This window comes from Trifolium pratense, linkage group LG2 (assembly GCF_020283565.1).
Source record: "Trifolium pratense cultivar HEN17-A07 linkage group LG2, ARS_RC_1.1, whole genome shotgun sequence".
NCBI lineage: Eukaryota > Viridiplantae > Streptophyta > Magnoliopsida > Fabales > Fabaceae > Trifolium > Trifolium pratense.
The window spans coordinates 50152035-50179649 of NC_060060.1; the positions used below are offsets into that span (position 1 = coordinate 50152035).

General features: G+C 30.5%; 4 protein-coding genes across 4 annotated transcripts; 3 read left to right on the forward strand and 1 right to left on the reverse strand.

Annotated features, from left to right (window-relative positions):
• The first annotated feature begins 6229 nt into the window (after window positions 1-6229).
• On the forward strand, window positions 6230-7872 carry LOC123908405 (probable carboxylesterase 18). Its single transcript, XM_045959025.1, has one exon. The coding sequence runs from the start codon at window positions 6422-6424 to the stop codon at window positions 7388-7390; it is 969 nt and encodes a 322-aa protein (XP_045814981.1). The 5' UTR covers window positions 6230-6421; the 3' UTR covers window positions 7391-7872.
• A 3467-nt stretch (window positions 7873-11339) lies between these two features.
• LOC123909119 (probable 1-deoxy-D-xylulose-5-phosphate synthase, chloroplastic) lies at window positions 11340-12254 on the reverse strand. The gene is made up of 2 exons (XM_045959892.1): window positions 11905-12254; window positions 11340-11783 (listed from the first exon to the last, which is right to left on the reverse strand). Exons 1-2 carry the CDS (start codon window positions 12221-12223, stop codon window positions 11773-11775), a joined length of 330 nt encoding a protein of 109 aa, XP_045815848.1. The 5' UTR covers window positions 12224-12254; the 3' UTR covers window positions 11340-11772.
• Window positions 12255-13216: 962 nt separating this feature from the next.
• On the forward strand, window positions 13217-13696 carry LOC123904883 (probable polygalacturonase). Its single transcript, XM_045954489.1, has 3 exons — window positions 13217-13302; window positions 13393-13463; window positions 13557-13696. The coding sequence occupies exons 1-3, from the start codon at window positions 13223-13225 to the stop codon at window positions 13694-13696; spliced, it is 291 nt and encodes a 96-aa protein (XP_045810445.1). The 5' UTR covers window positions 13217-13222.
• Window positions 13697-17233: 3537 nt separating this feature from the next.
• LOC123911068 (probable carboxylesterase 18) lies at window positions 17234-19366 on the forward strand. Its single transcript, XM_045962404.1, has one exon. The coding sequence runs from the start codon at window positions 17586-17588 to the stop codon at window positions 18588-18590; it is 1005 nt and encodes a 334-aa protein (XP_045818360.1). The 5' UTR covers window positions 17234-17585; the 3' UTR covers window positions 18591-19366.
• Window positions 19367-27615: the final 8249 nt, after the last annotated feature.

The window sequence follows — 27615 nt, forward strand, 5'->3', positions numbered from 1 at the left end:
TTAAAGCTTTTCACAGTTTTTTTTCATTTTTAACCTTTAATTTAATTTTATTATTTTTTATAAAATAAAAAACTACCCCCTAAAAAAAAACTACGCACCGCATATAAATGTCATTTTAAGTCTTTTTATATTTATTAATCATTTAAAAAGTTGTTAAAAAAAATCATTTAAAAAGTCAATTTTACCAAACACTTTAATTTCAATTAGATAGTTTTTCACCTATCAGCTAGTTTTTTAGCTATCAGCTATAAGGTAGCATATAGCTTAATTTTACCAAACAGATGATACTTTCCACTCCTATTTATTTATTTAGAAAAATCATTAGTGGTCAACAACAATCCAACACCCATGATTTTTATTTTTTTTGTATTCATTATTAATTATTAAAAGAAAAATTATCATTCCGATAATAAATTGGTTCAAGTGAAAAAAGTCTTGCTTGCTCTTTTTAAGCATGTAGTCATGAGTTTGATTTCTGACTCATGCGTATAGAAAAAATTTAATTGCGAAAACCGATTTTATATGTCTCACAAGTTCCCCAATAAAAATTAGTTAACAACAATAGAAACATCATATTAATATCGTACTAATTAAAAAAATACCTTACATCATCTTTTTCCACGTACAACCACCAACAAATTTCTGCACTTGAATCTCTTCCGGTCATCTTTTTCTTCCACGGCGGTGGATTTACCTATAAATTTTCATTTTATTGTTGATTATTATTGACTTGAAACAAGTTTGAATTGTTTTCTTGTTAACTTTTTTTTTTATATATCCCACAAGTTTCCCAAATAAGATTAATTATTGTTAACGACGATAAAAACATCGTACTAATAAAAGAAACTAATATAACTTACCCGTGCTATCGCCCGGGTTAATGTTCTATGAAAAATATAGATCATTTTTTTTCACACATGAAAAATATGGATTATTAAAATTTTAATATTGTGATTTTTTTAATTATTTGGAAAATTAATTTTATATTTAATGTAATAGTTTATTTAAATATGATAAAAGATCCAAATTTTGGAGATTTTAAGGAGAAATGACATAATGGAGAGTGATACTCCACTCCTCGTTCCCAACTCACATGTTCATATATTTGTTCTTTTATTTTCATAAAAAAAATGAAGTCATTATGCAAAAACTAATCTAACGATTAATATATTTGTTCTTAATCGTCATCTCTCTCCTTTAGACATTTGTTTTCTTCAGGAGTATTTTATCTCATGTCCCCGTGTGAAAAAATTTCACATTTGAGAAACAAAATGGGGCGATTTTAATTTTAATATTATTTATTTAAAAGTAATGAACAGTAGAATTGTTTGTCATTTGCTTGACACAAAAAAAATTTATATAATTTTTTTAAGCATATCTCATTTGTTAATGTGCAAATTTTAAAAAATGTATCTATTTGTTTTTATTTTTATTTGTTTATTTCACAGTGATGTATGGAGAATAAAAATAAAGTAATACATGATATTATTGCTTTTAATTCTTTTTTTTTATATATAAAATCATTGTTACTTTCTCTGCTTTCAATTGATATCGTATTTTTTATATAATAAAATCTACAAATGTATGTCTCACCCCGTGTAAGTTATTTTTTGCTTAATACCTCCATGTAGGTTTTTTTTTTATCAATACCCCCGTATTTTAATATTTTGTTTGGTACAAATCACTATGTATTTTTTTTATTATAAAAACCACGTTAAGGTAAACCATAATTAATAGAATAATAAAATGAAATAGAAAAATAATCTATGAAGTCAATTACTTCATTCCTTTTATATTTCAGACAATGATACCTTTTTCTCTACTTGATAAGTATGAAGTTTAAGAATAATTTTTTTTAAGCATATCAATTTCTCAATTCCACATTTTTCCAATTCATTCTATAGTATAGTCATTTGAGGAGTTTCTATTATTTTATCAGTGTATTTGTTAAATATCACATGAAAAATTAGACAAATAAAAAAATAATGAGTAAAAAAATAGAGTACAACATTTATTTATAAATAATAGTAAAAAAACATTTATAAGCATGATTTAAATCCAATAAAAAATAACATGAACAACAATTCTTTTTTAATAAGTAAACATATGATTAAAAAAAATGACAATAAAATATAAAAAATATAAATAAATACTTAAAACTCTAACATCAATTGATAATACTTAATCCTAATTTGAATAACAAACAATGTTGTTCTTCCGTATATGGACCTGCAAATAAAGAATTATAACTCCAAATTAGTACAATTTTCTGATTGTAGAATTAAACTTGAATATTTTATCCACTCCTCTGTTCCCAATCCACATGTTATTTATCCCTCGTAGTCATCTTCATCAGTCTCTGCAAGAATCCAAATAGTAAATAAAAGTTACAAAGATAGATGAATAATATTTTGGCTTCTTAAAAAGAAATTTACAATTTCTACCAAAAAAAAAAGTTTACAAAATATTATTGACTTTTGAGAAGAAAATGATTTCTCTTTTTTATGTTGAATCCTCTTATTGTAGCCTAACACAAGTAAACAAAATATCTGCAAAGAAAAACAAATAAAATTTAGATTTCATTCCACTTGAGAGCAACAAAAATTATATTGAACAAATAAATAAGAAATAACCAACAATAGCAATGGATTTTTTATTTAAAAAAAAAACCAACAATAGCAATAGATAGAAAAAAAGTAGTGATTCTGTCAAAAAAAAAAAAAAAAAGAGTAGTGAAGGTGAGAAGAGAAAATAGAGAAGGGGCGCTGAGACACTTAATGACCCTCACTCTTACATGTTGACCCGTATATATAGAAACTATAGTAGATTTTTGGTCCTTAATTTTTTAAATTTCCATACATTTCAGCATTGATTTAATTTAATCAATATATATTCCAAAAATGAGTTGGTCAATAATCAAAAGTTTCCATATGTAAAATTTCAATTGTATCAAAATATTAATATATAGACATTTGTTCATAAAACCTGATCGAGCAATTTCTGTATTTATAATTGAGCAAAATAAATACTATGAGTTGGTTGTATATGAGTAGTCTCTAATAGGTTGACACATAGGAAACCTATAAACAAAAAGAATTAAGATTAAAAAAAAAACTTAAATAGGAGTTTTAAATGTGATAAGAAGATCAAAAACTACCAAAATTGTGAACATAAAACTCAAAAAGTTGTAAACAAATGACACATATGCAACTCATGCTTGAGAAGATGCCATGTAAGATGAAAACAAAGTTGGCTAAGCAAGAGAATGCCACATAAAAAAGTTTCCATGAGAAAAAACTCCTAAACATATAAATAACTAGTATAACTTACCCGTGCTATCGTCCGGGTTAATGTTCTATGAAAAATATAGATCATTTTTTTTCACGCATGAAAAATATGGATTATTAAAATTTTAATATTGTGATTTTTTTAATTATTTGTAAAATTAATTTTATATTTAATGTAATAGTTTATTTAAATATGATAAAAGATCCAAATTTTGGAGATTTTAAGGAGAAATGGCATAATGGAGAGTGATACTCCACTTCCCGTTCCAAACTCACATGTTCATATATTTGTTCTTTTATTTTTTGGTAGATAATAATAATAGATAGATAATAGATAGATCGATAGATAGATAATAGATAATGGGGAATGATTTGAATTTATTTTTTGGTAACAAATGATTTGAGATTTTGAATTCACATTAATTGAGAGATCGTGTATTAATGATTTTGAATTACTACTTGATTTGATTTAGTTGAAATCATTTGATTGATTTGTGGAATTGATTTTTCTTTTTAATGTTTATTTTATTTTACGGTGAAAGCAACTTGTATGCATGTATTAATAATAATAATATGTTAACATTATTTCTCTAAAAAATATATATTTGAAGTTTATATTGACGGTTGTTATTTTTTTTATTTTTTATTTTGTGTCTTTCAAGTGTGCTTAATAATATGAAATGAGTTTTTTTTCTAAAAAAATAAAATGGATTGGTAAAAAAAAAAAAATAATAAGAATTCATAATGATTGTAAAGAGAATTGGTAATGTTGTTAAAAAATTAAAACGTATTCGATTGTTTCATTTTGAATGATTATTTGTAAATTAGTATTAAATTTTGATTCAGAAAAACACTAAAGAAAAAATATTCCTTATATGAGTACCGCACAAAAATTCTATTGAAGATGCTCTCTAAATTGCCATATAGAAAAGATGTTCTCAATTGTTGCCACATAGATTATGATGAATGAGAGGATGCCACATTGGATTAATAAAAATTAAAATTCATAAGAAAGTGATACGCAGATTTGTTTCCTTGAGAAAAAACTCTTAAACATATAAATAATAGATAGATTCACAAAAATAAAGATCTCCTTTTTTTTTAAAAAAAAAAGAAATATAAAATAAAAATTGCAATAGAAAAATATACAATAATGATGAACTTATGAACTTAATACTATTGAAAAAATACATCATTTGATTAATTTGTTAATAGATTCATCAAGTAAATACATTATTGATATTCCAACTTGTATCCAAGACATCATTGATATTGATAAAGTGCTATAAGCAAGATTTTATAAAAAAATAAAACTACAGTTGTTAAAACAGACTCCGAGCTCTCAATTCAATTCATTTTGTGAGAATGTGATGCATTTCGTCTTACCTCTCAATTATTTCCCTGTCACGAAAATAAATAGGATTAATAAATAAAAAGATGACCAAAAGAAAATAATCTAAAAGGTAAAACAAACAATATATTAAAATTATAAGAAATATCGAACAAAGAAGAAAAAATAAAGAAATTTAAAAAGGTGACAATATACAGAAAAAATAGTGATTATCAAGAGAGATGAATAAGAGATAATGAAGATTGAAAAATTGTGAGTTTTAGAGTTCAGACAAATGTTATATATATAGTAAAAATAAATGGACAAATGAGTAATTTTGTCTTTAATATGAAATTAAATTCATTAAAGTCAAATATATTGATTCCATTTTTAATTTTAAAAATATATTAGTAAATTAGTAATTAGTAAATTAGTAAATAAGACATATTCCATTATATTATAAATAAATTAAATAAATTAATCCACATGAATATAACACACATATTCCAATTTTTTTAAAATAATAATAAAATATTAGTTATATTATGTGACTCTATATAATTATAAAATTATGAAAATATATAATTTTTTTTTACCGTAATACAATATATATATCTATATATATATATATATATGTGTGTGTGTGTGTGTGACCTTAGTATTTTGATACACGACCATTTAGAAAAAATTTTGTGAGAGAATAATTTGGAGACCATAAAGATTTAATATTTTTTTAATTGAATTTGAAGACCATAAAAATTATTATATCCAGCTGACAATTATACCTAATTATTATATGCACTTGGCAATCTTCCTTTCATAAAAAAAAATTTAAAAACAATTGCTTTGGTACAAAAATAATTTTTTTTTTTACGAAATTGGTACAAAAATAATTATTAGAGTAAATTTATGATTTTCGGTCAACAAAAATAATGACTATATAATTGCTTGCTATATATAGCACTTCAAAAACAATATTTATTTAAATGGATTGTCCAACCAAGAATCAGAAAGTAAAATGTTAACATGATTTTGATTCAGAAAAACACTAAAGATTCTAAGTAAAATTATTTCCTTTTAAAATTATTTTTAATAGGTGCATTAAATTCGATTTATAAACAATAATTGAAAAATGATTGAATTTTCAAATTAGCCAAAGATTCTAAGTAAAATGATATCATCATGTATTAGAGAAATTGCAAAGGCCTTCATAGGTAGCCACATAGGAATTTGAGAAATATTAGAATGTCACATAAGACATGAATCAAGGAAATGGTGCCACATAGAAATAAGACCATGAGAGAGAAACTCCTAAATATATAAATAATAGATAGATAGATAATAGATACCTTACATCTTTTTCCACATACAATCACCAACAAATTTCTGCACTTGAATCTCTTGCGGTAATTGTTACATTCACGTAGTTTTACATTAAATGTAATCTAAACAATTAATATGAGATCAAGTCCATCAAACGATCCACGTTACATAATCAGTTCCATATAATGTATTGATCTTCGACGTTGATTTAAATCAGACGACAAATAAACAGTAGTATTATAAGCAATGCAGTTACGTGTAATTCGAATCCTAAGAATTTATGAACCCATTAATTTTTCTACAAAAACAGATAGACACCACACCACCGTCATTAATTACTTCTACGGCTAAAAAAATTCAATAACAATAAAAACCAACAAAATTACACCAAACTTCAACTACTATCATTCATTATTTATCTAACCTTCTAATCTTTTTTTTTTTACGTTCAATCAAAAAACTTCAAAACCTCAAAACGACAATGTCGTCTTCACCAAACGAAACCAAGAAGAAACCCTTTCTTCCTAACGGCACCGTTAACCGCGGTTTTCTCAATTTCATAGATCGTAAAACTTCTCCTAACGCCACTCCCGTTAACGGCGTTTCAACAAAAGACGTTACGGTTAACGCTGAACATAATGTTTGGTTCCGTCTTTTCACTCCCACCGGCGCCACCGTCGGAGATGAAACCAAAATTACGTCTCTTCCGGTCATCTTTTTCTTCCACGGCGGTGGATTTACCTATCTCTCTCCCGCTTCTTTTGCTTACGATGCTGTTTGTCGTAGATTCTGCCGGAAAATCAATGCCGTTGTTGTCTCCGTTAATTACCGTCTCACACCGGAGTTTCGGTATCCGTCGCAATATGAAGATGGAGAATCCGTGCTGAAATTTCTCGACGACAATAAATCCGTTTTACCGGAAAATGCTGACATGTCAAAATGTTTCATTGCCGGAGACAGTGCTGGTGCAAATATAGCACATCATGTTGCGGTTCGGGTTTGCAAAGCGGCGCTCCAGAGAATCCGGGTGATCGGGTTGGTTTCGATCCAACCGTATTTTGGAGGGGAGGAGAGGACTGAGTCGCAGATTCGTCTCGAAGGATCGCCTTTGGTGTCGATGGCGAGGACTGATTGGTTGTGGAAGGTGTTTTTGCCGGAGGGATCGGATCGGGATCATGGCGCGGCTAATGTTAGTGGGCCGAATGCCGAGGATTTGTCGGGTTTGGATTATCCGGACACGCTTGTTTTTGTGGGCGGGTTTGACGCGTTAAATGATTGGCAAAAGAGGTATTATGATTGGTTGAAGAAATGTGGTAAAAATGCTGAGTTAATTGAATATCCAACTATGATTCATGCTTTTTATGTTTTCCCTGATTTGGCTGAGGCTACTCAATTGATTTTGCAAGTTAAGGATTTCATCAATAGAGTTTCCAACAATTCTAAACGATGATGATGATGATTAGTATTGTTGTAATAAATTTGTTATGATGAATTATTGGTAAATTCACAGTTGTGTACTTGTGTGGTAATTTAGTTTTGATGAATTATTGGTAATAGGCCAGAACCTAGAGACGTGCAATGCTACATTTTGAGATTGGAAATTAGGTATTCGTATTCCGGTGGTTGCATGTTCCGCATTCACGTAGTCAGTCATATTGATAATCATTGGATTGAAATTAGATGGTGCAAATTTAAACTTAGTTTTTTTATTTTATTTTGAACAAAATAGAAAAAATCGGCTTGAAATGTATTCCGTCTGATTTTAATCCAACGACTATTTAGAAATTATAGACCATATGGGATGTTATGATGTTTTAGTTTAACAAATATAATTATATAATGTGAGTGATCTTCATTGCTATGGCATATGTTTACTGTTTACATTTTGGAAGTTTATAATTTGTCTTTAATTTAGAATCTGGTTTTCCATAATTTGTCTTATGGTTTGGAGTAGTTGTTATTACGTGTTAAAATAAGTGTTGCTTGTTTTTACCCCACTTTTGCACAAATAGTCAATTACTTGGTTGTCTGGTAGAAAGCAGTTGATGACCATTTTGGCTATTTTGGACAAGGTTTGGTGGAAAAATCAAACCTCAATTTTCAAATCAAGAAAAAGATCGATAAAAGATGAAACCTCCTTCTTAATTTTTCTTTTAACATGTTGATTTTCTACAAATTTAGGGATAGATAGATAGATAGAAAAGTAATATTGTTATTGTTATTTAGTACGAAAGATTTACATAGAAGGATCCATAAAAAAAAATAAGAAATTTGATCAATTAGAAATTGGTTAACTGAATTTTTTTTCCTACCCCTATATTTATCCTTTTACCCTAACATATTTTAAAATATTTTCATTCTACCTTTATCTTACTATAATATTTTTTTATTTTTTACTTTGTCGTTTTTTTTTTTTACTTTTCCAGTAAACTGTATACAGCAGCGGACCTAGGGGTGGGCTGAGGTGGGCCGCGGCCCACCCCCACCCCCAAAAAATAATTTTTTTATATGTAGGGTATTAATTTAAATATATTATTAATGATTTTAAGTCACCTGGTATATATATGTACAAATATTAATATAAATATTAATTTAGAGTATATTATTGATGACTATAAGTAATTCGGTACACATATTAGTTCAAGTATTAGTGTAAATGTTAGTTCATAATTAATTGAATTTATAATAATAGATAAAATTAGCAGTTGAACTAGCGTATATAAATATGAAATGACATAAAAAATATGTTTAATTAATATTAAATTTTTAAAGTCCCATATTTTCATATTTGTTGCAATTTTAGTCCTATCTAAATATTTTTTTATTACTTTTTTGCTGTAAAATTAGCGAATTTTAATGGGAAAAAATTGTGAATTTTGGTCTCAAATTTGATATTTCATCTTTAGATTCAATGTTGGAGACAATAAATCACCTTTATAGCCAAAAATCACAATTTTTAGAGTAAAAATATAGTTTGTTGGTACCAAAATAGTAACATGTGAAAATAGAAGAGCAAAAAATTCAATTTGAAAATAGATTGACTATTTTTCGGCCCACCCACGATATTTTTTCTAGTTCCGCCACTGACTGTATACCCTTTCAAACACAATGTTTCGGTAAGCCTTTTTTTTCAGTTTGTTAATTTTACCGGATCACTTTTCAAAAGTATTCCGGTATATGATATTTTTCAGTTTGCAAAAATTTTCAGAATTTTTATCTTTTTACCGGAACACTTATAGCAAGTGTTCCGGTTTGTATTTTATTAAGAACCTATTATAATTGGTCACCGGAACACTTTGAAAATGTGTTTCGGTATAGGAAAAATTTTGTTATCGGAACACTTCTTTTACAAAGTGTGTTCCGGTATGTTATTAGCTTACCGGGAAGTAAAAAGTGTGGTCCGGTATGTTAAATCCTCTATATTTTCTTTCTTGATTCTTTTGATATCAATGCTAATTAAATGGTATATGATTTTTCTTTTACAGCCTCCTCATCGTCACTCAACACTTCCCATTGCACCAAAATCTATGACCCCGTTTGAAGTAATGGAAGGGAGAGGTCTATCTCATGCATCATCAGTAAGTTTATGTCGTAAATTCCCTCTATATCAAAATCAAGCCGTAACGGTAACACAGTGTAACAACACTCGCTTCACCAGTTGTTCTTGTGTTATTTTTGCTTATGATTTTAAGGGTAACTGCATGTTGTGGAATGATCAAGTACCGACTCTCAAGAACATCTCAAGTGATACTCAAGATGGTAATAATAATAAGCTAAATTTTTATCTCAGACTTGCTGCTTCAGACATGCTTACCACGAGTAAGTTGAAGGAACCTACTTTCACTTCATACTATTTTTTCGTGTAATGAATGGAAGTATTTTGCTAACTGACAATTGTCCTGTGCAGTTGGAGGCCATGCAAAATAGGAAGAGGAATCTACTCTAATTGGGATTTTGATCTCATTTTTAATATTGCTTATACTACCATGATTTTGCTCTTATTTTTACATACCGGTAAGCTTTTAACATACCGGAATACACTTTAAAAAGATTTGCTCCTGTAACAACATTATAATTTGGCACATTTTTTCTATACCGGAACACATTTTCAAAGTGTTTCGATGGCCAATTATAATAGGTTCTTAATAAAATACAAATCGGAACACTTGTTATAAGTTTTTCGGTAAAAATGATGAAAATTTGGTAAACTATAAAATATCCTACCGAAATACTTTCGTAAAGTGATCCGGTAAAATTAACAAAACTGAAAAAAAAAAAAAAAAAAGACTTATCGGAACATTGTGTTTGAACGGGTGTTCAGTTTACCGGAAAAGTGAAAAAACGACAAAGTAAAAAATAAAAAATATACTATAGTAAGATAAGGGTAATGAGAATATTTTAAAATATGTTGGGGTAAAGGGATAAATGTAGGGGTAGAAAAAAAATTCATATAGCAAAACACAACCTAGGTCTGATCATTCAGTATTCATGAAATCGTACATTAAAAAAAGGCCATTTCTTGTCATGGGAATCTAAACCCTAGGTTAATCCATTGATGTAAGGAAACTTAGTTCGTTCTTGAGGTCCGCATTCATTGTAATTTCATTTTATGTCTACTGTTTCTTTTATCAATTATGTGTCTCTTATTACATTTTATATAGAATCCAACTCTATATGTTTTTGTGATTATTTGGATTGATTCATCGCTTGAATGATTAGTTCGAATAGGAATTGATATAGGCTACGACCACTAGTGCAGAAAGGGGATTCCACTACTGGCCAAACGGACTTTCCACTACTGGCCGTGGCCGTAGTGAATGCTGGTGTCGTTGTAAGTCCAGACTTTCCACGTCGGGTCTTTTAATACCCGTCGTGGTATGTATATTTCTTCTTTAATTATTATTTAAAATTATGGACTTTCCACGTCGGTTTTTCCAATTACCCGTAGTGGTATGTATGGGATTCCACGTCGGTTATAATGAATACCAGTAGTGGTATGTATAGTTTCAAATTTTTTTAATATAAATCATGGGGATTCTACTACGGGTATTTACACATATCCGTAGTGGTATGTATGGTTTTCCAGTTTTTTTTTAAAGAATTGGGGATTCCACTACGGGTATTTACGAATATCCGTAGTGGTATGTATGGTTTCCAGTTTTATTTTTTAAAGAAATGGGGATTCCACTACGGGTCATTACCTTTACCCGTAATGGTATGCTTAGTTTTCACGTCTGTTTATTATAAATATCAGTAGTGGTATGTTAGTTTTATTTTTATTTTTATTTTTTTGTTTTTTTGTAGCTTCCTGTGCATTAATTATATCGTCTACACTTTTCCGGCGCAGAAATTATACAACATAATTTCAAGTCACTGGTAGCTAATAACGCACAACAAAATTCAAGATATGCTATAGTTTCAATTTATTAAAATGGGCATAAGGTATGCCATGAAAAAAAGTCAAGATACAACTATAGTTTCAATTACCACACAACTGAAACTTAATGCCTCAATAATCAAGGCAACACAACTCCAAAATTCTACTGCCATATGTTAATGCTTATTTTACCATGGTAGTTGTCTGCTGCTTTTTCTGCATATGGATATCCTAGGCCTTTTTCAGTGACAACATGAATTAATACAAGACCAGTTTTCTTAGGACTCTTAACTTGTTTGAGAATGTCAACAAGATCATCAATGTTATGGCCATCAATAGGACCAATATAGCGAAATCCAAGATCTTCGAATAGTGTTGATGCAGAACCTTTGATTAGGTTAAGAGCATATTCATCAACTTTTGCAGCAAATTCATGCATAGGCTCACCAATTTGTTTAGTTACTCCCTGCATAAATAATGTTAGTTTATAGTCCATGATTTCTCGTCGTGATTCGACGACAACGACCACTACTATAATACCAACCATACACAATGATAGAGCTAGAGTTGTGAATTGTAATGCTTACCTTGGCAACCTCTAAGTTCTCTAAGATGTTTGTTTGATTGTAATCTACTAAGAGTTTTGCTCAAAGCACCAACAGGTGGTATTGGACCATCAAGATCAGCAGTTGGTAGAGAGACTTGATTATTGTCATTCAGAATAACAATCATATCAGAATTAAGATAACCAGCATTGTTCATGGCTTCATAAGCTTGTCCGGCAGTCATGGCGCCGTCGCCGATAACTGCCACTACATTATTATGTTCTCCCTTCAAATCCCTTCCAACAGTCATTCCTGTTTTGCGAAGTAAAATGTAAAAATTTAATTTAATGAGCCAAATCATAAAACAAACTGTGCATTGTTTATATGAAGCAGTGATGTAAAGGATAAAGATGAAATTTCAAATTCCATGTCAATTATGTTGAAATTATGTTGATTTCTCTTAACATAGGAAAATCATTTGAAACTACACAACATATAAAAAACAATATTCACACATCAAAAGAATATGAAGAAGCCACCAATAAATCAAAAACTAAATAACCCAAAACTCCTAAGAAATACATTGGTTTCTTAAGACATCATCTTAAAGCTGCAATTAAATCCAAGCTATTTTTTTAGCAAACAACAACTTACTCCTGCTAGAAGCAAACAAGGCTTCAATTCAATGCATGATAAGAATCATACGATCCCCCTGAATCCTTATTCATACAAAGGATTCTGATAAAAACTCAATAATGAAGAGTCTATGTGAGGGGTCACAATAGGAAGGGTTACGAGGGGGGAACTAACTACATTGCAACCATCTCATATAAATAAAATATGACTCTAAATAAAATAATTCACCTTCTGCAGTGTATTCATCTGTGGTTGCTTTGACCAGAGAATAAATAGCAATACAAATTATTTCCTAATTTCCCTGTTCTATATCAGTTGCACCTATCGGATTGGCTTAGCTGCTATAGGCAATGTTAAACATACAGTTAAAGTGATACAAAAGTTAATTGTAACTTAAGATAGGACCAACCAAGAGATAATTCACATCAGCATTGGATATAACGTTTCCAACACTATCAACAACATGGGTCTTGTGCTTGTATGTCAATAAGATAGTCCTGCCAAGCATCAAAATTGACAAGCATCAATAAACTAGATTGAATTCTCATTCCATTCTTGCATTTTGCAAACATTGAACACTACCAATAGCTTTGGTGCCTGTACATAAACACTAACACTACCAAAAAAAAGAAGGCCATTCAAGTAATTCATACATATCAAAGCTGCCGCATGAAAATATGATAATCACCCAATAGACAATGAACCCTCATGGTTGATTGAGATTATGTATTCTGATCAAATCCAAATATCAAATCTCACTTTGATCAACTCTCCATCATGGTTTGTCCATCCAGTTTACAGCAGGTTTGATAAATATTTAACTTTCTAAACTTATTGCATTTTTTTTATATATTATACATTATTTCATTATTCTAATTAAACTTATATGTTCAGTAACATAATTGTAAATGGACTTACCATTCTTGCACCACTGAATGTTCCAAACACAGATGGAATCAATCCAGGTAATGTATTTATGTAATGTTCATATGTTGAAATACAATTACAAGGACTATTATACTAACTACTACATTTTTCCCAATTTGTTTTCTTAACAGATTCATGTACTAATGTTAGAATTGAAGACAACTATATCGAATCTGGTGATGATTGTATTGCGATTAAAAGTGGATGGGATCAGTATGGAATTAAATTCGGAAAGCCATCAGAACATATCATCATAAGAAGGATAAAATGAATAAATAAATTCCAGAACACGCATTTGAAGTATGAAGTATGAAGAACACGCTTGAGAAAAAACACCATACCTGAGAACACGACGAATGAAGAACACGCTTCCAGAACACGAAGAATGAAGAACACGGTTTGGGGTTTCAAAGAGAAGAAGACGATTTAGGGATTTAGGGTTTCAAAGAGAAGAATTTTATGTGTTTGCTGTGATTTGGGATTTAGGGATTTGGGATTTAGGGATTTCAAAGAGTTTTATGCTATGATTTGGGATTTCGAAGTCTAACGATTTGGGATTTGTGGGACAAAGAAGATGAAGAAGACGAAGAAGACACTGCGTTTGGGAATGAATACACTGCGTATGAGAATGATCGAATTGAATGAACAAAGAAAACACTAGGGTTTAATTCTAAGTTAGTGAAATCCAATTAAAACAAATTTCAACGTAATTACAACATTGCCACCATGTCTACTTTTCACTACTGATTTAAGAAAACCTGTAGTGAAATCCCTTGTTATTGAACTTTTCACTACTGGTATTCAAATACCCGTAGTGGAATCCTTTGGTCAATTGTGTTTCACTACTGGTATTCACATATCAGTAGTGGAATCCCTTATCCAAAAGCCTTTTTTCTACTAGTGGACGCTTAGCAATATGGTTGATTGAATTCTGTCAGACGTTTGTTCATTCACTAGAACAGAAAGGGGTTTTAACTATTGGTAAAAATGACTTTTCACGTCGGTTGGTGACCCGTCGTAAACACCATTGTCGTTGTATGTTTGGGGAGTCCACGTTGGTTCGGTGAATAATTGTAGTGGTATCCTGGTTTTTCAATTAATTTTTATTAAAAATAATGGGGATTTCACGTCGGTTTTTCTTATTCCCCGAAGTTGAAAAGTGGGGATTTCACGTCTGTTTTTTTACTACAACCGACGTTGAATCTATTACTTTTTTTAACAAAAAAATAAAAAATTTGTTGCTATTCTATTACATGAAGGGGCTGCCATTAGTCAGTATATATCCATGATAATCAAGACACTCTAAACAGAGTGTCTACCGACAAGAGAGACATATAAACATCTTTCATTAAATTCTTTTCACTTTGTATCATATATACAAACAGAAAGATACCGAATCAACGCAAAAACAAAGGAATATGGCAAACAGCTTCAAGAATTGGTGAACGATGGACCGACGGAGCAGCGCGATGAACAATGAACAAGGTTTCTGTGAGTAAAGTTAAGAAATTGCATAACAGGTGCAGAGTGATAAAGATGAAAATGAAGATGATGAGGGTCAGGGTGTTGTAACTTAAACCAACAATATCAATCAAACTCAGTGCAATATAGGACTTCAAACAAACTCTAACAACACAACAGCATACATTCAACAGCATGAACCTAGAGCTAGAGAACGAAGACAGATAATGTACAGCAAAACTCAGTGCAACTATCATTTTGGATAACTTATAATTAATCAAGTAACATGTACGGGGTTAAATTCCCTCAAAAAAAAATATATAATGTACTGGGTTAAATGAGCTATAGGTGCCAACTTAATTGAGATATCTACTCAATCTTTGATGTTTAGATGTCTTAATTAACTTATAGAAAGTAACACTTACTTGCACCTAAAAGGAAGCATAAGCCACCATAACCAAGAATCCCAAGATGAATGAACTGAAACATGCAAGAAATATAATGAATAGAAAAATCTTGCATAGTAATAAACCAAGAATTGAAATGGAAAAATGAAAAAGAAAACTTGTTGATTAACTTTTCATGTTCTTCGAGCATGTTTGGCAAACTCTGCATTATCATCATCATGCACTACTACTTTACTTGAAATGAATGAAATGAAATTATGAAAAAGAAGTTTTCAGGGCATGATAGTATATAGTCTAAAAAATGTCCTCTGTTGAGCCTGCACTCAAGATACATGTAAACTATCAAATTAAAGAACATATAATTTACACTGTATATAAATTATCAGCCCCATAAACATAAACATAAGAATACCTTGGATATGACATCCAAATTCATCATTACCGAAAACCTTGGTCAAGAGGAATACATATTTCTCCTCAAAACCATGGTTAGATGCTTTCCAACTGTCTTTTCGTTCAGGTGATTGTCCATGCTATTCACAAAGCCATCTTGAAACTCAAACACATGGATCAGTTACTACAATGCGTGGATAAGTGTAGCTAACTCTTATAAATTTCAAATACCAATCCTAAGCAAGCATTTTAAGCCTAAGTATTTCAGATAATCTTATTTCTTCTAGCAGGAAGCAGTTTGCAATTTCTATTTCAAATAATCCTATCCTATTTCTTCAAGTCAAAGGCAAGGTACCTGTGTTAAGCATTTTTTATTTGGAATGATTCCAAACTCTCATAGTTCTGCCTTGTAACATAAAACCAAATGGACTGCAAGTATACAAGCTCTTCAAATGGTCTGCCCATAGGGAATAAAAACCAAATAACACTGATAAGAAATTCAAGTTCAACATATCAAACATGAGTTGTAAAATAGTAGGTACATAAGCAATTTACATTGTACACTCTTGTGCTTGCAAATTTTAATGCATCAGTAACACCGGGATAGAATCTGGAAGTAAATCAACCGCAAATTAACAATTTGAACTTTAAAATTCATAACAAGATATGTTTATTTAGTACGAAGGTGCAGATTAGCATGTAGAGCTCAAGATACTTGTGTAAGAACAAAATCTTATTTTAATGTAAGACAACACAAAAATTCAGTAAGTATATTCAGTCTTCAGTTGTTTCAAAAGCATAATTTAAAAATTCAAAGCATATTATGTGGATATGTACCGATACACGACTTAGATGGATGATTGTGATTGATCCACAAATAATATTTAATATAGAAAATTAATAAATATTATTTGTAAATCAATCGAAACCATCCACTTCAATAAATATATACCGATACATATCCAGATAATATGTGTACCAAAAAATTCACCACGGTGATTCAAAATCATGTATTCCAGATCATGACAATAATTGATTCTAATTTGATTCGGAAAACTTTCGATTTATAGGTCAACCAAATTAGACCGAATGATAAATCATAATCATTGGTACATTCGAAATATCCAATTAAAGAAAATATTTTGACCCTTATTAAATTGTTAGATTCGACACCAAAAAAGATTGTTAGATTCATCGGAGCATCTCCAATGATGATATCTTACATTACAAATAAGTGGTCTCTACAATATCATGTAATACTTATGCAATTCATATATTTGCTTCAATGGTGATACCAACTTTAGGTATCATACATTATTAACAAGTAGTCATTTTATATATTTTTTTTTTAAACTTAAATTTATAATATTAAATTGATGACACGGTATCTTAAATAAGGTACCGTATCATCAATTTTGATACCCTCTATGTCACGTCATGAAACTCTGATAATAAAAAAAATTAAGGTGTGAATCATTAACCAATGATACTCTCTTTGATACTTATGGCATAAATAATTTCTCTTTGATATCTTAAAAATTACAACTACTAACGTCCAATCGTTGGACCAAATATGTGGTGATAAAATTTGTTAGATTTAACTAAATCAATTCAAAGGTCCTACTCGGTTATCAATGTGTTTCTCACCTTCTTTTGATCAGATCTTATCTTCATGTTCATTGCCGCAATTAGTATATTATACAAGGCGTGCATGAAAACACCACATCCTCACTCCACTATGTCCTTTCAAAGTTAGTTAGATTCAACTTTAAGACCGTTTGGTGTACTATTCTACTTGTCAAGTTTTGTTCTCAAATCATTTCTTCAACTATAATTAGAGTCACCATACAAAGATAGTTAGCTCAACACAACAAATAATAAGTACCAACCACCACCACCATGGCCTCTAACACCAAACCAAACCTTCCATGGAAGGTGACCTCCCTTATGTCCATTCTCAATGCAATTAACGATATCACCGGTCGTTCCAACGGTACCATCAACCGTTGCCTCCTCGCCCTCATTGACTTGAAAATTCCTACCAGTCATAATTTCAAATCCAACGGTGTCTCTTCCTCTGACGTGATTGTTGACTCCACACGCAACCTCTGGTTTCGCCTCTTCATCCCCTCCTCTACCTCCATTGTTGCCGCAAAATCTCTCCCCGTTATCATATACTTTCACGGGGGCGGCTTTGCCTACATGTCTCCATCTTCTATCTTATATCACTTATTTTGTCGCTTTCTTTGTCGTTCTTTTCATGCTATTGTTGTCTCTGTTAATTATCGTCTTACCCCTGAACATCGTTTTCCATCCCAAAATGACGACGGTTTAGAAATCCTTAAGTTTCTTGATCAAAATGGTGACATTTTAGGAAAATATGCTGACACTAGCAAATGTTTTTTAATGGGTGATAGTGCTGGTGGAAACGTGATACATCATGTCGCAGTTCGGGTTACCTCGGAAAAGCTCCAAGTTTTGAAGGTTATCGGGTTGGTTTCAATCCAGCCATTTTTTGGAGGAGAGGAGAGGACCGAGTCCGAGATTCGACTAAAATGGGTACCCGTATGTTCAATGGACAAGACTGATTGGTATTTTAAAATGTTTTTACCGGACGGGTCGAACCGGGACCATGAAGCGATTAATGTTTGTGGGCCTAATGCAATTGATATTTCAAAAGTGGATTACCCAAACACTCTTTTGTTTGTTGGTGGGTTTGACCCGTTAGTGGATTGGCAAAAGAGGTATTATGACTGGTTGAAAAAATCTGGAAAGGAAGTGGAACTAATCGAATATCCAAACATGATTCATGCTTTTTATTACTTTCATGACTTGCCAGAGACTCGTAACTTAATCTCTAAAGTAAAAGATTTTATGGTGAAGCAAATGGATAATATGAGTTAAGGGTTTAAACAATTTCAAAATATTTTGAAAATATTTTACACCCTTTCTTTCTTATTATAAAAAAATATTTACATTTTAGATTCAATATAGCTAGACTATAATTTAGTCTAGATACGTCAATTTTAAAATAAATTTAAAAAAGTAAACATTTTCTTATAATAAGAATCGGAGATAATAATAGTAAGTTAATTAGGTTGTGTTATAGCCGCCACTCTTTCAACAAAATCCTATTTTCTCTTTGTTTTTTTCTTTTTCTTGTTCATCTATTAGGGATGGTTGATTTATGATCAATTTTGATCTGGAATTAACTCTCTTTATCATTATTTTATTTCTTTTTATTTAAATAAGTTAATTCCACACAATTAAATTGCGTTTGAGTTTTTTTCTTTCGTTATTTCTTCGTCCGGTGTTGTTTTACTCTCATTGTAGTGTGGAATTGTTTGTTTTGATTTTTTATCTTGGTACAGTGTTTGTTTTGATTTTTCGATTTGTTACGGTGTATTTGTTTTGTTTAGATTTGCTTTGATCCAAATTCAGTGCAGATTCAATAACTTTAGCATCATCAATGACTTTCCCGATCATTTGAATTTTGTAATATCAATTGTAGACTTTTTCATTAAGTCATTTTATGCTATTAACTCAGATGTTGTGAGCATATTCGTAGATTCATCATTTTAAAATTTTAACGAACTTGAATGTGTAATGAACTCGATTGGTGTACTTTACAAATTTGAATGAATGAAGATTGTTGATTTTATAGTATAAAAAAGTTATGCTTGTTAGACGTATGTCTTTCGACCGTGTGTGAGATATTAAAAAAAAAAAAAAAAAAAAAAAACCTGTGGAAGCGGTTTCGGTTTGACAACGTCTATCCGGGAGAAGTTATTATACATAAGTGTAATCCTTATGCATGGTACATAAGTCAATAACATCCATTAGATTGAGCATCCACATGTAATAATCCTAGCCAATCTCAACTCACACACTCACACCTAATCTCACACCCCCCCAAATTTCTCACGTACCCCCCAAATTACTCGCGCACCCCCAAATTTCTTGTGCACCCCCCAAATTTCTCATGCACCCCCCAATTTCTCGCGCACCCCCAAATTTCTAGCGCACCCCCCCAAAATTTTTCACGCACCCCCCAGATGACTTGTGCGCCCAATTTTTTTTAACCCCCCATATTTCAAGCCTAAACCATTTTGCTGTGGGAATGGTTTCAAAAATATACACTCCAAAACCATTAAGTGCATAAGATGGTTTTGAAGTACAACCTATAATTAGAATCATAATTGTTTTTTTTTGGTACAATTATAATCATTATTTAAAACCAGTTTAATGGTTTCAGATAGTTATACACTAAAACCATTTGTATTGTAAAATGGTTTTATGTGTGTTTTTATGGTTTCAAAAATTCTGGAAACCATTATGCTGGTTAAATGGTTTCAGATTGTTATACACTGAAATCATTTGTATTGTAAAATGGTTTTATGTGTGTTTTTATGGTTTTAAAAATTCTGGAAACCATTATGTTGGTTAAATGGTTTCAGATAGTTATACACTGAAACCATTTGTATTGTAAAATGGTTTTATGTGTGTTTATATGGTTTTAAAAATTCTGGAAACCATTATGTTGGTTAAATGGTTTCAAATCACAACTATTGTTTGTATTCTAATTATAGGGTTGTACTCTAAAACCATCTTATACACTTAATGGTTTTGGAGTGCATATCTCTGAAACCATTCCCACAACAAAATGGTTTAGGCTAGAAATGTGGAGGGGACCAAAAAAATAAAATTGGGGGGCAAAAGTCATATTGGGGGTGCATGAGAAATTTGGGGGTGCACAAGTAATTTGGGGGGTGCATGAGAAATTTGGGGGTGTGCTAGTAATTTGGGGGGTGCACAAGTAATTTGGGGGGTGCACTAAGTAACTTATGCATAGTGCATAAGGATAGCTTATGTATAATAACCAATCCCCGTCTATCCCGAACTATTGGAAAGGAAAGTAATGCGAATTAAATGGTTTTACATTGTATGTGCTAAAACAGACAATTATTTAAATTTGGAGAAGAAATCAAACAATTGTCAATCAATAACGTAATCAATTAGGTATCACCAAATTAACTCGTTTCCAATTCGATGAAATGTGATAAAAACGATATTTGGGACTTTCATCGAGCACCCTATGTTCAACGCTTCTAAGTTTTATTAAAAGACAATGTAATTGACACTAAGTGTTTTTATCAAAGAGAAGTGCTAGCAACATACTCTAACACACTCTCTGTTGGAATATTTTATAATATTCCAATAATATTATGTGGGCAAATATCTTTATATAATTATATTAGCTATTTATCAATTAGGAACCTTAATTGATTAAGTGATCAAATAAAGTAAAAGGCTAATTAGATTTCTATTTAGAATTAATTAATTAATTGGATATGGGCTCAATGTGAGTGGATGTCAGGATGGTCCATTTCGGAATAATGGGAACCCTAATTGGCCATCACCTTATATATAGGCTATGGTCCCCAATATACCGTACATGAGCAAATAATCTCTTCTCCCCATCTGAAGAGAACTCAAGGCATTATGGTACCGGTTGAGGAAGAACCATACAAGTCAACGGATGCTCGTCGTCCGTCTCTCTTTGTGTTTCAGGATTACTACCGAGAGACTCTGCGGTTAGTTCGTCTAATGGATTCATCACCCAGGTATTCCTATTACTATAATCTTGATAAATCAACATGTCGTAGATCCTGTTTAAAGATACATGCTCATATGTTTATTTGGCTTCCGCACTAAAGTAAGATTATGGTTTTAATCTTTGTTATTGAGAGCATGTTTTATGATTAATTAGTAAATTAATTCTAACAATTGGTATCAGAGCGGGTCTTCATGTTTGATTTATCTTTGTTGAACGCTTTTTTTTTTTTTTTTACGGTTGTGGCTGTCCTTGAATTATTGGGACATATATATTCTTGTTTGGTTCTCACTGTTTATGGCTTTACTTATGTATGCCTATCGTATTCAGTTTGAGTTATTTCATCAGTTTATAATTCAAATTGGCTGATTGAAACTAATGACAGTCATTTTAACTTTTTTTTGTGAATCGGTGTCAAATTTTTCTTAAGGTTGAACTGTTTCGTTGGTTAAGGATTCAGTTAAAAAAAATTGATTTTAGTGTAAACATGAAACAAATCTTTATATTTGATTTTGTTTTCAAATATAGTTGTCAATTTTTTTTTGTCTTCCTTAAATTACGGAACATTTTGTCACATTCAGGTTATCAATTGATTAACTTTATTTGGTATTGATTAAAATCCGATACTTGAATAAGCCTTGGGAAAATTTAGACACGAATATGATAAAGCTTAAATTATGGAAAATTCGGAGGTAACAAGAAAGTATTTTCCTTTTTTAATATGATCATGAACATCAAGCAGTCGTGTTTGATGAGAATTAAGCTTCTCTACATCAAACATAGAGTTTTACTTTAATTTTGGAGATTAATTTACTTGTAATCACAATTCTGTATAAAATTTTGGGTTTAAAGATATATAAGCATATTTGGATTTTGACTTGCTTATATAAAGTTATGGAAAATAAAATTTGGTTAATTTATTTTCTATTTTATAGTTTACACATATTATATTTGTTTCTTTTGATCGGGTTTGTTTGTTTGTCATGATCATAATTTTTTGTGTAACCATAAGTAATAAGGATTTTGTTACCTAAAATAAAGATTTTGGATTTAAGTTTTTAGATTTTCAAATCAAATGTTTTTAGCTCTACTCAGGTGAAAATTTGTTACGTAAGATTTATATTTGATTTGGAATATATATATATTTGGTTATTATATATATATTTTTTTGTACAAGACTAATTGCCGTTAAATAGCAATTAATAAAGATTCTCAAAATATTTTGATTCAATTTGGTATGTACAGAAAATAAAGTTTTTGATTCTTTAAATTTTGGGAAAGTACTGATTCTATAATAATTTGTTTATTTATAGAATATAAAGTTTTGTTTTAGAAATATCATTCTAAAACTATTTGTTTCTTTATTTAAAGAATCATCAAGTATGTGAACCAATTTTGGCATGAATATATTTTTTTTTGGTATATATAAAGATTTTATTTTATTTGAAATTAAATATTTGGTTTGTTAGCATGATTATGATGTTTGAGTTAATTATTATTAAGTTTCTACAATAGTTTTCTTTTATCATGCTCTTCGGACATATTTCATGCTAATTTAATTTTTGCTTGTGAGTTTATCCTCACATTAAGGGATGTCGTTTAATCTTGTGATTACCAGGTGACATCATAAGGAAAATGACCTACATTTTGTGAGTAGTGCCTTGTAAATTTAAGACTCTTCCCATTTGATTTAATAAATTGTTAGGTGATTTTGACTGTCTTGGTTGAAACAACAAGTTGCAAAAGTAACCTCTGTTGCATAGATTTGATTCAGTTAGAATCACATAAGGATGTATAAAATTATTCATGCAAACTATTTTGGTCTACCAAAAGGTAGACACAGTTCGGCCGAATAATTACATGCATATATATTCAATTTATTAAATTGTCTAGTAATTTTGATTGAGTTTGTCGAAACAAAAAGTTGCATAAAGCAACCTTCGGTGCGTAGACTATATTCAATTGAAATTATAAAAGATTTAGTATGAGATTATTCATGCGAGCTGTTACAGTCGGCCAAAAGGAAGATGTGCAGTTTGGCCGAATAATATACATACCTGTGATGGTAAATGTGTGGTAATTATTAAGTTTATCCATGTGGGTAATGGTTGGTGTCAAAGGCGCACATTATCTGACAGGACTTATTACCAACATTTGATCATTACATTGAGAGTACCGCTTGCAGTTAATTTTTACAATCAAAGATTGGGGATTAATGGTGCGCTTGGTATCTTGTTTGTCTTATAATTTACAAATAAAGAAGTGTATGTCTCTATATTAATTAATTGACGTGCCTAATAAAGTTATGTTAGTGTAGATCCATACAAGTATTTAGTGGATTGCATTCACACTTATAATGATAAACATGTGACGATTATAAGGATTTATTATTTTTTAATATTGATCGTCAGTGTTTGATCATTGTCATGAAATACCACTAGCAATTGATGTTATTTTTGAAGGGCTTGACATCAATGGTGCATTAGGTATTTTGGTGAGTAATTTTTTAGTTCTCTATAAACTAATATAGTTTATGTATCTGCAAAATCATGTTAGAATTATAATTCTTAAAATTCTAGCGCTTAGAAATAAAGGAAGAGCATTGTGTTCTTGGATCTAAACTTATGTCAAGATGGAAAAACTCAAATTCTCTCACTATTCGGTAACTTTAAAGTGAGACTCAAGTATAAAAGGCGAGTATACTCCAAATGACATAGTTCATGATCATAAAGTTTTGAATTTCAGAGACATTTGAGGTATTATTTAAGATGACATAATTTTTTGTCATGTTTTCTTTGCTTAAATTAAAGTGCTTCTAAAGCAATAAAGCGAAAAATAAGCTCTCGTCGGAGAGATAATATTTCATTCGGATTATTAAGCAAAGAAAATCTCAAGAGCACATTAGGTAACTATTTAATCTTGATAAAGCGATATAATTTTGACAATCAAGCTATCTTGTCGAAAATTTAGCATATAGTGTTCTATTTGCACAATTAGTCTTATAACTATTAAAGTTAGAAATGATTCTTTAATATAATCATTTCATAAAGTGTGCAATAAAGAAACAGTTGAAGCAAGAGAAAATAAAATAGTGCTCATTATGTAAATACCTCAAAGGATAAAGGCAAATAAAGAATAATAAATTTGATCTAAACTGACAAATTTCCAATGATGTTGAAAGACACATCAATCTGGCGAGGAAATAAGTCGGTGAAGATTGATGGTTTTTCAACTATTTGTTAGATTGTTGTTACTAACTTATATTTGTATTTAAAAGACAATTTGGTGAATCATTAATTGAATGAAGTTTTGTTTTATTGTTATAAATTATTGATTATTATTTTAAATCGAGAGATTCAATTTGTCTTTCAAATACAAATATTATTATAGTCAATTCAGTTATGACTTGTGACAATCTAGAATTGTTGAAAATTTTGAGAAATATAAACTTCGGTCCCATGTTAATGAACATTATGAGGCGGAAATTGCAAAGTCTCTTGAAGATATTGAGTTTGGGGGAGAGATATGGTAAAAGAACAAAATTGAGTGAGGAAGAATTGGTTCTAAATCAATTCATATAGTTACTATTTATATAGTAAATTTGGGTTCTCATAAGGATATTAGTGTTCTTTCTCTCAATTAAGTTAAGAGATTAATTCATGAAGATCAAACTCAATACCTTCAAGAATTAAAGCATCAAGTGTCATAAAGTATTGACTGAAAAGAGAAATCATATTCGTTTTATTTTGAAAACTCTATTAGGACAGTCACGACACTTGTTATTTATTATAGTTTTTGTAGCTAAATAATATGGATATCAAGATAGTGTTTTTAATGGCAACATTAAGAAACACAATAAAGTGCAATCAGATGAAACTTTATGTCAATAGGCACAAAGTAGATAACGTGCAAACAAAAGAAATCCATATATTTGTTAAGAAAGTTGTCTCATTATTGGTACCACAAAAGTCTCATAAGGTGATTGTCTCATTTGGTTTTGAGATATATATTATGGAGAGTTGTGGATTATACAGGTTCAGTGGGAGTATGTTTATATTCTAAATTTAATGTGTGGAATTTATTTTATTTAGTCAACATTGATATATTGTGTGAAACCAAGAAATCACTAACAAAAGTTTAGTGACAAAAGATCTTGGGCACATCTCTTTTGTATTAGGCATTTTGATATTTAGATTTCTCAATGTATCATTCGGTTATCACAAAAGAGTTGTATCAATAAAGTTGAAAGTAAATTCGACATGAAAGTCAATAAACAAAGGAATTGCCTTAATTATAAAGGGAGACTATCTAGTCTCAATCATTGTTCAAAAGAAAAATCTGGAAATTTAGAAAATAAAGTATTTTCATATATGCTTCAGCTTTGAGAAACTTATGTACGATCTTACTTATACGCATTCGGAAATAGTGTATATAATAAGATCATTTGGCAGATACTTGAGCAATTCTAAATTTGAATTGTTGAAATGTGGCAACCATAAGGATTGTTATAGAGAACAATAATTTGTGCTCACATATCAGAGATTGAATAATTTGGAGATCATCAGTATGTTTGACTCTGATAATTTTGGATGTCTATTTATAATGGACTACTAACTCAAGAAATGACTGTAAATATTTATGTCACTTGGTTGCATAAAGTAAAAGGTTTTGAAAGACAAGTTATATCTTGACATAAGTTAGTCGGATAATGTTTCAACAATTATTTTATAAAGTTTGTTGACTTGTTAGTTGTTGTTGAATGATAGAACATATGGAGATAAAGTTTATGCTAGCTGACTCACTAATCAAAGACTTGACACTTAAGGTCTTTCATTCGATTGTTGTCACTAAGGATGTCTTGGATTAGTGGGAGTCTCTCATTCGTTATGTTCTTACTTTGGTTTTTGATATTGATACAGATTTTGTTAAGGTTTTCTGCAGAAATAAAGTTTGAGGTTATTATTGTTATAACTGGTTATGTATCTTTGGTGCAAATATATTGAATTTGCAAACTTCAGTTTGATCTCACTAAAGTTTTCAGTTGGACCAGTTGGAAATAGGCATGATTTAGAGATCACATTGCATGAAATTTCCATGCCACTCATCCATATCAGATCTATGTCGTCAAGTACATTGATGTGGTGGTCGTCGGGGTTCCGTCACGTTATACGTCAGTGACGACAGCCGCGGTGGTCCCATTATTGGTGTATGAGATAGACCAGATTGTAAGGTTGAAATCTAAAGATGAATAGCATTCGGATGCGCGCCTAAGGAATAATGATATAATTATTACGATATGTAGCCCAAGTGGGAGATTGTTGGAATATTTTATAATATTCCAATAATATTATGTGGGCAAATATCTTTATATAATTATATTAGCTATTTATCAATTAGGAACCTTAATTGATTAAGTGATCAAATAAAGTAAAAGGCTAATTAGATTTCTATTTAGAATTAATTAATTAATTGGATATGGGCTCAATGTGAGTGGATGTCAGGATGGCCCATTTCGGAATAATGGGAACCCTAATTGGCCATCACCTTATATATAGGCTATGGTCCCCAATATACCGTACATGAGCAAATAATCTCTTCTCCCCATCTGAAGAGAACTCAAGGCATTAGGGTACCGGTTGAGGAAGAACCATACAAGTCAACGGATGCTCGTCGTCCGTCTCTCTTTGTGTTTCAGGATTACTACCGAGAGACTCTGCGGTTAGTTCGTCTAATGGATTCATCACCCAGGTATTCCTATTACTATAATCTTGATAAATCAACATGTCGTAGATCCTGTTTAAAGATACATGCTCATATGTTTATTTGGCTTCCGCACTAAAGTAAGATTATGGTTTTAATCTTTGTTATTGAGAGCATGTTTTATGATTAATTAGTAAATTAATTCTAACACTCTCTTCTATTGATTAAAATTTATGTGGGTCTCATAAAAGTTATATGGGTCCACATTTTTTTATGGGACCCATGTAAATTTCAACCAATAAAAGAGAATGTGTTGAAGTGTGTTTGTTAAAAAGTGTGTTGCTAGCATTATTCTTTTATCAAATACTTGATATGTAATTAACAATGTGTTATTTTGAAAACAATGAAAATCACACAGAGTGTTGTTATCAAACACTTGGTGCGCACTTTCAAGTTTTTAATTTCAACACACAAAGAAGCTTAATCACAATTTGTTCAATGAAAATTTCAAAGCAATTAACAACAAAATAAAAGCGATAAAGCAGAATCTAAAGAAGACGCAATAATTTATTTTGGAATTAGTGATGTCTAGCTCTAATAAATCTCAAATGAGAT

Coding starts and splice junctions, on each gene's coding strand:
- LOC123908405 (XM_045959025.1), top strand. CDS start 6,422: ATGTCGTCTTCACCAAACGAAACCAAGAAGAAACCCTTTCTTCCTAAC.
- LOC123911068 (XM_045962404.1), top strand. CDS start 17,586: ATGGCCTCTAACACCAAACCAAACCTTCCATGGAAGGTGACCTCCCTT.
- LOC123909119 (XM_045959892.1), bottom strand. CDS start 12,223: ATGATTTGGCTCATTAAATTAAATTTTTACATTTTACTTCGCAAAACA.
- LOC123904883 (XM_045954489.1), top strand. CDS start 13,223: ATGTATTCTGATCAAATCCAAATATCAAATCTCACTTTGATCAACTCT. Junction 13,303..13,392: donor GTCCATCCAGTTTACAGCAG/GTTTGATAAATA, acceptor TTATATGTTCAG/TAACATAATTGTAAATGGAC. Junction 13,464..13,556: donor CACAGATGGAATCAATCCAG/GTAATGTATTTA, acceptor TTTTCTTAACAG/ATTCATGTACTAATGTTAGA.